The 12,420-nt window shown below is 41.2% G+C and overlaps 1 protein-coding gene across 6 annotated transcripts in view; it reads left to right on the top strand.

Moving 5' to 3' along the window:
• The window catches only part of MAPKBP1 (mitogen-activated protein kinase binding protein 1), a 99,621-nt gene that overhangs the window by 81,671 nt on the left and 5,530 nt on the right, over positions 1-12,420 (top strand). For 2 of the 6 annotated variants that reach the window (XM_030274340.4, XM_030274341.4), the window contains exons 24-31: positions 347-583; positions 1,540-1,709; positions 3,302-3,447; positions 3,853-4,023; positions 4,904-4,982; positions 6,534-6,844; positions 7,662-8,573; positions 11,947-12,032. In XM_030274340.4, coding sequence (XP_030130200.4) covers positions 347-583; positions 1,540-1,709; positions 3,302-3,447; positions 3,853-4,023; positions 4,904-4,982; positions 6,534-6,844; positions 7,662-8,573; positions 11,947-12,032 — 2,112 coding nt within the window. Of the gene's footprint in view, positions 1-346; positions 584-1,539; positions 1,710-3,301; positions 3,448-3,852; positions 4,024-4,903; positions 4,983-6,533; positions 6,845-7,661; positions 8,724-11,946; positions 12,033-12,420 lie in introns of all 6 variants that reach the window. The other 4 variants (XM_072930007.1, XM_072930008.1, XM_072930010.1 and 1 more) reach the window with 3 other exon arrangements.

The raw sequence follows: 12,420 nt of genomic DNA on the forward strand, positions 1-12,420 counted from the left end.
TGGAGATAGTAAAATAGAGTTTAAGAGACTAGGGTGTTTGGGGTCTAGAGCTACACATCAGTCTTTTTCCATCAGATGTTATGCTTTTGTCTTTTCATTTTTGATCTGAATCTCATGTGGTGCTGAAGCTGTTCATACACTTGGATCTGAGCAAGACATTTAACTGTTTAATTGTGCAAGAAGCAGCAACAAAAGTATCATTTTTACTTGATGCTTTATGATTAAAGCTGCCCTTTCAAGCTGTCTCTTAGACAGTTTTGAGGCTTTTATGTATTTCTGTGGATCTTGTGTTTTTTCTCCTGTTTTTCCATCAGCCAATCTCAGTCTGTGTTTTAATTTCCTTCAGGCCAAAGAGTTAGCAGCAATCCAGCGCTCAGAGGCACCAATGAGCAAGATGCCCCGGCAGCGTAGTCGCTGGTCCCAGCCAACCAGCAGCATAGAGATGACAGTGAAATCCATGCTTGACCTGCGCCAGCTGGAGTCCTTCTCTGTTTCCCGTTCTCCAAGTCGAGACTCGCTGTCTCAAAACAGCAATGGGGACGACAGAGAAGAGCACACTGACCTTCCTGTGCACATCAACAAAGTAAGGGCAGTACTACTCTGAGGAGGTGAACCCACTCTGAGTGCATCTGTCCAGCATCTGTTTGTTATTACCTACATTTATTACTACCTGATGCTATTCTTTTTATTGGTAAAGGTCTTCTAAATGACTTTTGAAAAACTTTATTAGATAACTCTATTGTAATTAATACTCCTGCAATGTGTGATTCTGCTGTCTTATCGCAGAGATTATATGGGGTCAAGGTCTCTCTTCAATGACAGGAAGACCTCATGTTTTCTTATAGCTTTTTGAATATTTATGTCAAAAACAAGCTGAGAAGTTGAGCTTGGAGATACAGGTGTGTAAAAACTTGGTAACCTGTTAGCTCACTCTGCTGGGATGCAGTTTCTTGACTCCAGTAACCACTGGGATGTGGCTCACATGAAGCCCTTAGTTCTTGGCTGTGCTAGATAAGTACATTCTCTTTGATCTTTGTATTGATGGGTCATGGCAAGTAATGTGTGCTCATCCTCAGCTAGTGCCTATTTTCCAGTAGCAGTCTGTCCAGTGCCTAGCTTCACTAGAAGCTTTCCCTTCACTATAACTGCATGACTGAGAAGAGGATTCAGATTGTTGTGTGCAGTAATTCAGTTTTTGAGCTGAAATGGCCCAGTTTTGTGAATTGTCCGATCAGTCTGTAGAAGGTAATGGAAGAACCAGCAACCACACGGCTTACACTCCTGATGTGTGATCAAAGAGTACTTTATCAAAGAACTTTAGGGAATGGCAAACAGGAAACAAACCAGGCAAGTACAACAGTAGTCTGACAAGTTTATTAAATAAGGAACAGAAAAGACATAGGATTGCTGTGTTTTCTGATCTCAGATTGCAGAACATATTCTGTGCTGTATTGCATACTTTCTAGCCCTGCACAGCACTTGCCGATGTAAGGTGAAACACTGGTAATATCAAGTTTTTCCTCTTTTTAATTAAACCAGGTTGGCAGCTCAATACCTCCCCAAGATAACGGGTCTTGTGTGCGACCCCAAGTGATTCGGCTTGTGTCTTGTGAAGAGGGGATTTTCTCTCAGGAACTGGAACCTTCTGAGAGTGAGGAATGTGTAATCTACCCTGAGCAAGATGAAATCCATCCCACAGACTCTAGCAGGTTAAAAATAATCTCTGCTGTGCATGGCTCAGATGTTTCTGTTCTGGTTTTCTTGCAGCTTGTGTGGTAGCTTTGATGACTTGATCTACTGCCTAATTGATGTCAGGCATGTTTAGTTGAGAGTTTTATGTCAGATGGATGCTAGAGGAATATGAAACTAAGAAGGCACCATTAAAATAATTTTCCTCTGAGGAAACTGCGAATTAACAGACTCCTCCAAGTTTTATTTTGGTTGAGTAAACAACTTGAGAGTAACCTTTTGCTTTCTCCCTTATCCGGGTTGAAAATAGCAAAGGAAAACTTGGAGGCTGGAAAACTCACTGACAGTGACACATATGTGGCAGTCAAATGCTTACCCAGGAGAAGTGGCAGGACACTTATTTATGAAAATTGGGCAAGAATTTAGCAAATGTAGCATGTGATTACTTGTCTGTGGGAAATAGAATGACTTGCACAGATGGAATTGAAAAGGACACTGGAGACAGTGGAGACCTTTTTTATTCCTCTGCTGTTTCTTCTGTTTTAATTTTACATAATTTAATTTTTCTGTGCTCCCTTTTATTTTTCCTCCCCGAATTTTGTTCTTTCCTTCCCCTCTTAACCTGATGCTAGTAGCTGTTTAATTTCCTTTGTCTTCTGTCATGTTACAGAGAGCAGGACTGCTAGCTTTAGACAGACTTTCATGCAAGAGTGCATGCCATGATTTTGCAGTTGAGGCTGCTAGGTTTTGCCTAGCCTATTTTTCATTTTTGTGATGATAAATTTGGATTGAGTAGACCTGTGTACTGCTCCATCATGTAAGAAAGAGAGACCCTTTGGTGATGTTGGATACACACTAGACACATGGCAATGTTTACAGTGTATGGGAGCTGCCAGGGGTAGTTGCCATTCAGTTCTATTGATTGACTTCTGCATCCTACCTTGCCTTGGAGTACATCAAAGTACTTTTGAGATACCAAAGTATCTCAAAAAGTGGAAAACGGAAGTCCTTAGGTATCAGGCAGAAGAACAGTGCTGGTGACATTTGACAAAATAAGATCCATGAAATCACAACAGAAATCAGTAGCCCTGCTATACTAGATTGTATTGTTGCATGATGTTCTTCAGTAAATTAGTCTTTCTCAAAGCCAAAATCTTGTCATTTTGCATTACAGAATTTGCCCAAAGAAGCAGGTCTTGAACATGGGAAAAATGTGTATTAGAGCTTAAATCTATGACAAACTAGAGTTTCTCTCCTGCAGGTGTAGGCCTGGTTTTAATCCCTTTTTCATCATGTAAACTTCTACATTTGTTCCTCACCTGTGCTGGAATCAAACCAGAGCAGAGTGTTTCTGGTGCCTGGTAATCCTGGGAACTGACAACGCCCAGAAAATCAGACAGTCCCCTTGGGACTTCCATGTCCAAGCTTAATGAAATGCAAAAAATATAGTGTATTATGATGAGAGAAATCAACTTCTTTTTCTCTTTAAAGCCTTACATTTGTAATAAAAGGTGTTACTAACACAGGTAAGACCTTATTAAAGTTAAAATGTGCTTCTTTACATGTAAACAAATATGTCTTCTAGTGCTGTATCTTCATGTCTCTCTTCTAGTGAGTTCCAGGTAAAAGCATTGCCCCATGGGAAGCTCTGTAGAGGTTACCACAGTAATGGATGCCCAGACAAACACAGTCCAGACAGTGCCTGCTCTGTAGATTACAGCAGCAGTCGTCTCTCCAGCCCAGACCAGCCAAATGAAGGTAAGATGCAAAGCCATTATAAATGTATTTATTTATACGTGAGCTCTCAGTGAGCTGACCTGAGGTCACACTCCTATTAGTCACACAGGTAATGCTGTACAGATGCAGGACCATTTGAACAGACACCTCAATGAAGCCACTGTAGAAGAAGGAGTTGGTGCACTTTCCTTCTTTCCTTGCACCTTTGGCTTTCTCTTACCTTGCTAGCCAAAGAGGCAGGTTTAATACTAATTATGCCATAGAATATGCTGTTTGTAGATTAGAGAATTACTGCATATAATGCTGACTGACCTTAACATTATAGGTTCAATTTAGCATTTTTGTAGATTTTTTTTTTTTTTTAATTCGGCTGATGTTACTCTGATTTAGTTTTTACAGCACTGGGGTTTTTTTGCCTTTTCCCAGATTCTGAAGGCACTGAGCCTCTAAGCGTAGATGGTGTTTCAGACCTGGAGGGAGAAGAAGGAGAGGAGGATGTGGGTACTAGCGTGCCTGAGGGAGAAGTTCCTCAGATACCTGATCAGGAAAAGTTCCTCAAGGAGCATTTTGGGACCCTGAGCAGCACTGATGGAAAAGGTACATCTTTATTTTCAGTGGGGAGACTTTGTAAGGTCACTTCTGATTTTTCCCCAGTATAACAGCTACAAGTTCTGCTAGGCTTTTGTGGATGTGTGTGTATGGGGAGAGGGGAAAAAATGGAAAACAGTGTAAGAAGCTTAAAGATGAGTGACATCTGTTAACTTCGTCGGTCTCTGACTTAATTTTTGTAGATGAGATTGGGCTCTGTGTCAGTTTGTGTTAGGTATTGTCCCTGGGATCCTAAAGAGCTGTTACATTGGTCCCGGACTGGTTTTTCCTGTCGCAGAGGAAGGTACTGACTGCGCGTTCACCCCCGCCTCGGTGACACGCAGTGGCCTCTAGTGGTGCACCAAGGCATAGCCAGTGTCACAAAGAAAAGCTGAAATGCTGGGTGGAGAGAGAGAATAAGAAGAGACATCAGAGTGGCAAAGGAGCTGGTTTGTCTTTATCGACCAACTCCAGAACAAAGCATATCTTTTTAGAATTGATAATGGTTGCAGGCAGCAATATCTATGTGAGTTTTCCGGGTTCTTTTATTTTTCCCTTTTATTTTTTTTCCTTTTATTTTTTTTTTCTCTTTGATGGGTTTGTTTTCTGCTTCATGCCAGTGCCTCACAGTCCTATAGGCAGGATAGGACACAAAGGGAAGCGAAAGAGGAGGCGTACCCTTAGGGAGAGTAGCAGCTTAAGGCAGAGTAATCTAAGTAGAACACTAAAGGCAAAGGAAATACAATTATTTCATTCTCTGTGGCTTTAGCTTAAAAAAATGCCCTTGGATATCAGGGAGCACTTGATAGTCTCTATGATAAGAAAATTTACAGAGAATGCTCTGTAAATAAACTGCTCATTTTCTTTCTTCTTTAACCAAAATTTTTAGGTGGCTCATGTAGGAATCTGGAAAGAACCGAAACCCTCAGCATTTCCTCTCGCTTTCTTTCCCAGTCCCCGGCTCTCAGGTATGGCTCTACTTGTTTTGAGTATTTCTGTCTGTGTATTTATATTAATATGAGTAGGTCTCATACTGGGTTCTGGGTGAAAATAGCTGAACAAACTTCTGGCCTTGGTGTGCCTAGGCACAGCAAAGTGTTAGCACAGCCCTTGGCAGGCTGTTTGCAGACTCTTGTGATTTGGAAATGTTGTCCTGGATCACTTTAGCTGTTCTATTTATTCTAATGTAACACTATTGTTTGTTCTTTTCCCTCTTTCAACAACATGCTTAATTGTTTCATGATTAATGCCTTGGCTGATTAAATTGGAGGAATCACCAATAATTTAATTTACTCTTCACTATTTATGCTCTGCTTATTCTTTTGCATTTCATTCAGCTTGGACAATGAAAGTAGATTTGTCAACTTTTGCTTTGTTTTACAATCCTTTCTTACTCAGACTTGTTTCTCGGTCACATGCCTTCACAGGGTGTTCTGGTGTCTCACAAAAAGCCTCACAGGGCTATTATTCTTCCAAAAATCCCTCAACCCTAAAGCACTCCAAAGGGTCTCTGCAAACTATTTTCCTTGTTATTAAAAAAAATCCCAAGAAAACAAATAAATTTTTTAAAAAATTAAAAATCAGGTCAATGCTTTTGTTGATTTGGGTTCAACAATTTTTTTTTTTTAATTTTAAAAATAAACAAATACTCCTGTATTCCTCTTAAATGACAACCTAAAATCTTAGCTCAAAGGAATTTCATTATCTAGGACTAAGCAGATTTGAGTATATCTTCTAAGGTTCACCAGCTGTGTCCAGATTCAGCATGGTAGGGAAATTTGTTTGTTATTGCTGTATTCAGCTGCTGTTGCTGCTGTCAGAAGTGCTTCTTAGACTGACTCATGTATATTTGGGAAGAAAACCAATGGTTGCTATTGTATTCTAGAGATTTGCAGTGGTGAGTGAAGGAAGTCTCACTGGTGCTCTAGAGATGTAACAGGGGAGGTAGATTTTGATTATGAAAACCTCTGTGCTTTGAATCTGTTCAGCTTTTTAAACATGCCAGATTGGAAGTTGCCTCCTTTCTTAAGTAAGCCCACTGTGTTTCTCTGAAGTGGAGAGGAGGAGGAAATTAGGCTTTCCTCTTGGAGATACTGACCAGCTTTCCTAATGTTAGGAAAGCATATTTTCTTCATCTTAGGGTTATCTTAGAACTGAAAAGATTTAAATTTTAGTAAGGTGAGCTGAGAGAAAAGACCTGACCTGACTTTGCCCAGTCTTTCCTATGCCTGGAATTTTTCCTTCTCTTTTGTCTTCACTTTTTATTATGTCCTCCCTGGAAACAGCAACCCAATGCTATCTGTGATTGCACAGTCTCTAGTCAAATGCCTGAAGACCAGAGCTTGCAGGGTTGGGTAGAATTAAGTGGTAACAGCTTAGGGCATTTTTGACTCAAAAAAGTCCAGACAAGGAGGAGCTCTTAATTCCGGAGAAACTTAATGCATGTTCTTGTCTATCCTGTCTATCTAGGGGAACACACTTTCTCGTTTTAACTGGGATTTCGTTATTGTGTTCTTTAGACGATTGTCACTCTCTTCATCAAATCTGACACTGGATTCAAAGCCCATCGAGCCACCAACCCAGACCAGTCAGTTTACACCAAACCTGTTGAAAAATGACAGCAGCCATCCTGGTGATGCATCGGAGAACAGCCAGCTCGTAGAGAATGTAAATTCAAATCGAGCTACCTATGTGCAGAAAAAGCGCAGATCAGCTTTGGAGACCAGCAGAGTTGGTATGGCTCCTGGACGGGTTATTGCCTCCTTTCCAGAAGGCCCTGTGAATGCAGTCATGAGGAAGGCACAGTCAGTGCATGACCTCGTGCATGAGGGTAAGGACACACGTTGGAATGATGGTATGAAGCCACAAATGAAATGGGGACATATGAGTGGAGGATGTATATTAAACTTGTCTTTCTGCATTCTGAACTACAGGCTTTACATGTCTTCCAACTCCTAGCCTGTCAAGGGAAAATATTTTTAAGTTAAAATATTATTTAATATTTTAAATTTGTAATGCAGATGCTGGTCTTCTAATTATCAGTCTCTGATATTTGTTTGGCAACTGTGGGAGAAGCACTGGCAAGGGTGAAATGAAGTATTGCAAAAATATTCTCCCTTGCTGTGAGTGGTTGCTCCAAACTAAGATTGAAGCTCTCCAGGGTGGGGAGGAGAGAAAGAGGGAAGAGACAGTAACAGAGAACTTACTGTATCCATGCCCATTATGTGAAATAACTCTATTTTTGAAACAAGTAAGTCACTGTTAATAAGTTTGTTTAAAAAACAACAACAACAACAAAAAACCAAACAAAACAAAAAACCAAAAAAAACCTACATGATCACTACAACAGCATATATAAGTTTTTGCCTGCTTCTTCTGGCCTCTTTCTTAAAAGTCACAATGGTCCAAGGTCTTCTGACCATAGACATTAAGAACAAATCTCTCTCATGAGGAAAGCAGCGGTCTGAGCAGGATGAGGGATGGCAAAAAAAGAAAGCTGTTGAGGCTTGGTGATACTAACCTGAACTAGTGGTTTACGTTTGTACACATCTCACAGGGGCTGAGCTGAGTCATGCTAAATTCCAGTATAGGAATTCACTGCAGGCTCTTGTCTATTTTTGGTATGTTTATCTGTTTAATTTTCACAGATAAGGGTCCAGGAGTGATCTCTTCTGCCAAGCAGCGTCCTCAGGCTCTTTTGGTGGTTGAGAAGGATCCCAGACCTAACAATTGCAGGGTGTTATCAGCCAGTATGTTGAAGATGGATGGATCTGTTCCTCTGCTGGCCAAAGATGTCAGGGCTGCAAAACCAAAGTCCTACATGAACCCCACAACCAGCTTCCGGGCTAAGATGTCAAGGAGCATATCTGTAGGGGAAAATCTTTACCTTGGTTGCTCCAATGAAATGTTGACTGATGGGAGGACTAGTCCTCCAGTGACAGAGAAGACACAATTTAGTTCCACATCAGATGCTGAGAAGATTAAGCTGCCAGTGAAAGAAAATGTCCCAGTGAAACCTGCACTCCAGCCAGTTGTAAACTGCTCATCTCCCAAGTCCTTCCACAGCAAGTTGGCATCATCAAACCGAGCACATCTGATTCTTGACATTCCCAAGCCATTGCCTGATAGACCCACACTGGCCTCCTTCTCACCCACTACCAAAGCAAAAACCCTGCTTGAGCCACAATCTCCACAGTCACCTGCTGGGGCCTCTAAAAAGAAACCCTCTTTTCCCGAGGTCCGAGCCTCCAAGAGGGAGAATCAAACTGCTGGGTTTCTGGTTCCTGGTAGAGAAGTCTCAACAGGGCTTGCTAAGGAGAGCCCAGTGGATTATCCAGTCTCAAGGACAGATTGCCAGGATGAGCCAGGGGTCACTAGTCTAAAACTGAGGGAAGTGTCAGAGGGCCAGCACCTAAGGTCTCCTGAGAGCACACTGCCCAGGGGCAGGGAGCGGATCACCGGCATCGCCTGTGTGCTAGACAGCCAACCTGGACTTTGCCTGCTAGACCCCATCAGGCCGAGGTCTCCTACAGCTATAACTGCCTCGGCACAGGTCTCAGGTGTGCATGGATACCCATCTCTTATCTTCCCCCTTCTGTCTCCTGTCTTTGTGAACCGCCTCACGATCCCATCACATTTCTTTACGTCCAGCTTCTGGCCTGTCTCGTCCTGTCTGCACCTGTCTCGTTCCATAAACCATCCCCTCAATGGTGAGACACTTCTTCAATCTAACATCTTTTTCTCAGTCTTTCGTTTCCGCTTCCTCTGGGTCTTATGTCTGATAGTACTTCTTAGCTGGCTTTGTAGACCTCAGAATTGTAATGATTTTAGGGATTTAGCTGTACAATTACCTCTAGGGGCTCAAACCTCTTTGTGGTCAATGCTAAAAGCTGATATGCTGGGAATCTCCTGAAGTGTGTAGGTGACATCCCCCACCCTCCTCTTGGAGCATGTTTGGCCAGCAAATGAAGGTGCAGGCCAACATGTGCTAACAGAACCAAGCAAGCCCAGATAATACTGACAGTGAAGTTATGCCAGGCAGCTCAAACTTTCCTTTGTAAATATGCAAGTGTGCAGGGTCCAGAAGGGTTTGCATACAATTATCTCCCATGAGATAAAGCTCATGAAAGTGAGTTCCTTGCTGTAGCTATGTGTGAGAGTGTGTGTGCTGTTATCACTCTGCTTTGAGGACATGTCTGCAAACTGAATATGTGCAGGGTTTGAACATAAAAAAATGTGTGTTAATTTTTGTATTATCTCTAATTTGGAGAAAAAGGTACAAGATTAAAAATTTTCACCTGCTGAAAACAGCTCTAAGATCTGTTACAGGCCTTGGTTTAAGGTAATTCAATCAAATGAAAACTAGCAGATAAGTTCAAATTGAAGCAAAAATCCTGCCCTCCAAGGCAGGAAAATCTCCAGTGGCAGAGTTTGTGGCACTGTTTAGTTCTACATTATCTCCTGAGGTTTTTCTTTTGTGTCAGAATCAGACAGGAAATACACCTTTCTGAGTTGTGCATTAGGAAGGTGAATGTTAACCACTGCACTGATAGCTTGTACCTTAAGTGGCTATACAGCTTTTATCCCTTTTGTTATGTTGCTCTTACTCATGTCTGAGACAGGATAGCTCTGTAATCCTGGGATCAGTTGCCTTCTGTGGTGCCAGGTTGTTGCACCATTCTAATGAATGGTGCAACACAATATGGTTAAGCACAATATTTCTGCACCAAAACATAGCAGAAAGTTTAATCTGGTTTTGATGCACTGCTATTTTTCTTTTTGCATTTCTAGAGGGATCAAACACCTTACGATTGAAGCACAATTATGTAAAGCAGGAAATTGACGGGACCTGCAGTTATCATACTGTTGCTGCTCTGAAGTATAGTGAGTGCAACTGAAATTTTCAGACCCTCCTCCTACAGGGGTGAGGTTTCTTCTAGCACCAGAGCAGCCTGAAGCTGTGGTGTCACCACGACACTGTGGAATCACATTCTGCAGCAGAATTGTAGTTGTCTATGCTCTTTAGACTGAGTTTTCTCTTCAAGATTTGTGAATCAGGCTACATAGCAAATGGTTTTTGGTCAGTTTGCAGAATTAACACAGGTAGCACAGAGAAAGGGCAAGGTTTTTTTCAGTATTGATTTTATTTTTTTTTAACAACTCCCAAGACATAGCACACCCTGACAGAATATTTAACAGCATCCTTTAGTGAGTTAGAATGATATAGTACTGTGGGTCACAATGTTTTGTTTTTGTCAGTAGGGACCTGTCAGTCTTAAGCTTCTTACAGACCACATGTCCCAAATTTTTATTGGTAGATGCTGGAAAAGCTATTTAGATCCAAGCTGGTTGTTGCTGTGAACAACTTACTGTGGCTTTTGGGAATCACAATGTGGCAGTTTAGATTAAAACTGTAGGGTTGCTAGATTCTTGTTCTGCTTCTGACTTGCACTGCTACGGTGGATTTCCACTTAATTTTTCTGTCCTTCCATTTCCTGCTTGTATAACAGCTGCAAATAAAAAGACTTAATTGTTCTTATTAAATTGTTTTGACATCTACAGTTAAAATGTTGTAGATGTGCTTAACACTGTTGCTGTGTTTAATATTCTCTCCTAGTTTCTGAACAGCTCTGCTCTGCACACCCGAGAGGCAAAAAATACCTGTTACTTAAGCATTTAGATTAGGTTTTGTGATCTTTCTCCTGACTGGAGCCTCCCAGAGCCGGAGACCAGCATAAAAACAATGATCAGAGGAAAAATCCAGAAAAGAGAAATGAGAAGAAACAGCTGGGTTTCAAACATAAAGAGGGAAGGAGGGGGTCAGAAATCAAGAATCTTGGATTGTACTGAAGCCCACTGTGCTCAGACTCCATGGGTGATTTAGGATCAAAGGATGCAGATGGAAGGATTTGTTCATGCCCCTTTGTTCTTTGTAGATGTTTTTGTTTATGTATAAGTAGATGTTTTTCTAGCTGCATTTGTTTATGCATCATCTAGATGTATTAATAAAATTAGCTTAGGTCCTCTCCAGTCTAATCAAAGATGGTGTTCTTAGAATTGCAGAAATTACAGTGCTAATGTGACAAAATTTTGGGTTTGAGTAACTAAAGAAAGTTGAATGTCCTTTGTCCAGGCCTTTGCAAATTGAAGTTTGTGTTTGTGTGTCTATGTTCATTGTTTATGTCTAACTCATAAAAATGTTTATTGTAAAAAGATTGCAGGCCTTCAACTCATGTTTTGGAAATAATATCTTGTGGGGACAGGCAGAAGATGCTGTCGTTCAGTTGCTTGCTTTTATATTTTAGTTTTGGATTATGGTGTATCAGCAGTGTATGTCATGGGTTGCTCAGCAATGCAATTCTGTTCTGACTTTGCTTCTGAGTCTGCTTGTCACAGCTCCTCTAGAATTCAGTCCTCACTAGAGAACATTGCAGTAATTCAGTATAATCCATCATCCTCTGTGCTTTTAATGCACTGTGCAGAAGGATGTGTGAAGGGAAGCTTGTAGATTTCTAACTAGGTAGAGGCTAAATTAGAGGCTCCTTGGTTCAGGCCCTCTTGCCACTAGAAGCCCTCATACAAACATGGCTTTAATTGTAATTGGAAATCACATGGGTAATCTGTGACTATCTTTGACTGTAACAAAAATGTGTAATCTGAGGAAAAACGTTGCTGACTTTGGAGAGTCTAAAAGCTGGAAAAATAGGCCTGTTTGAAGTAAGCAGCATGTCTAAGTTAGTATGAAGGAAAGCTCATACAGAATGTGCCTATTTAATAATTTGTTCAAACCAGCCCTAAAAATTGAATGGCGAGTTGTGTGTGCGTGGTCTTTCATATATGCATTTAAAAACTTATTTTTTAACCAAACTATGAGATTGTGGATGGTGGAGTGTCTGTGCCTTAACTTGTGCTTTTATGTTTTTCTCCCTCCAGAGTCTGGCATCAGCATAGAGCAGTGTGAGCACGTGGTGTCTGAGCTCCAGGACAGCATGCGCAGAGCCCTTCACCTTTACCGCAGGGTGAGTGACTGAGTGACCTCACACACGGGCTCTGGTAGAGTAGCTGGGCTTTACAGCCCACAGGCATCTTATCAGAGTGTAAGTGCTTGCTGCCTGAAAATGTTTTCTTGAATGTGTGTTCAGTGACACAAGCTGCCTGGCTGTCCACTTGACTGCACCTTCAACTTGAACTAGGGATGCAGTAGTTCCTGATTTCCAGCTCTTGGATTTTCTAATGGTTTGCTATGGTACTCTGAGCAAATCAATTAAGTTTTCAGTCTGCTTAGTCTATCTGTAAACTGAAGATAACAGTATGCTCTTTTTCAAAGGAGTATTAGGGAATTAATTAATGATTATACAGTATTCTAGGAATATGAAATATTACAGGAGCTTTGAGTTTTATTACCCC

The sequence above is a fragment of the Taeniopygia guttata genome, chromosome 5, assembly GCF_048771995.1.
Source record: "Taeniopygia guttata chromosome 5, bTaeGut7.mat, whole genome shotgun sequence".
NCBI classification, from domain to species: Eukaryota; Metazoa; Chordata; class Aves; order Passeriformes; family Estrildidae; genus Taeniopygia; species Taeniopygia guttata.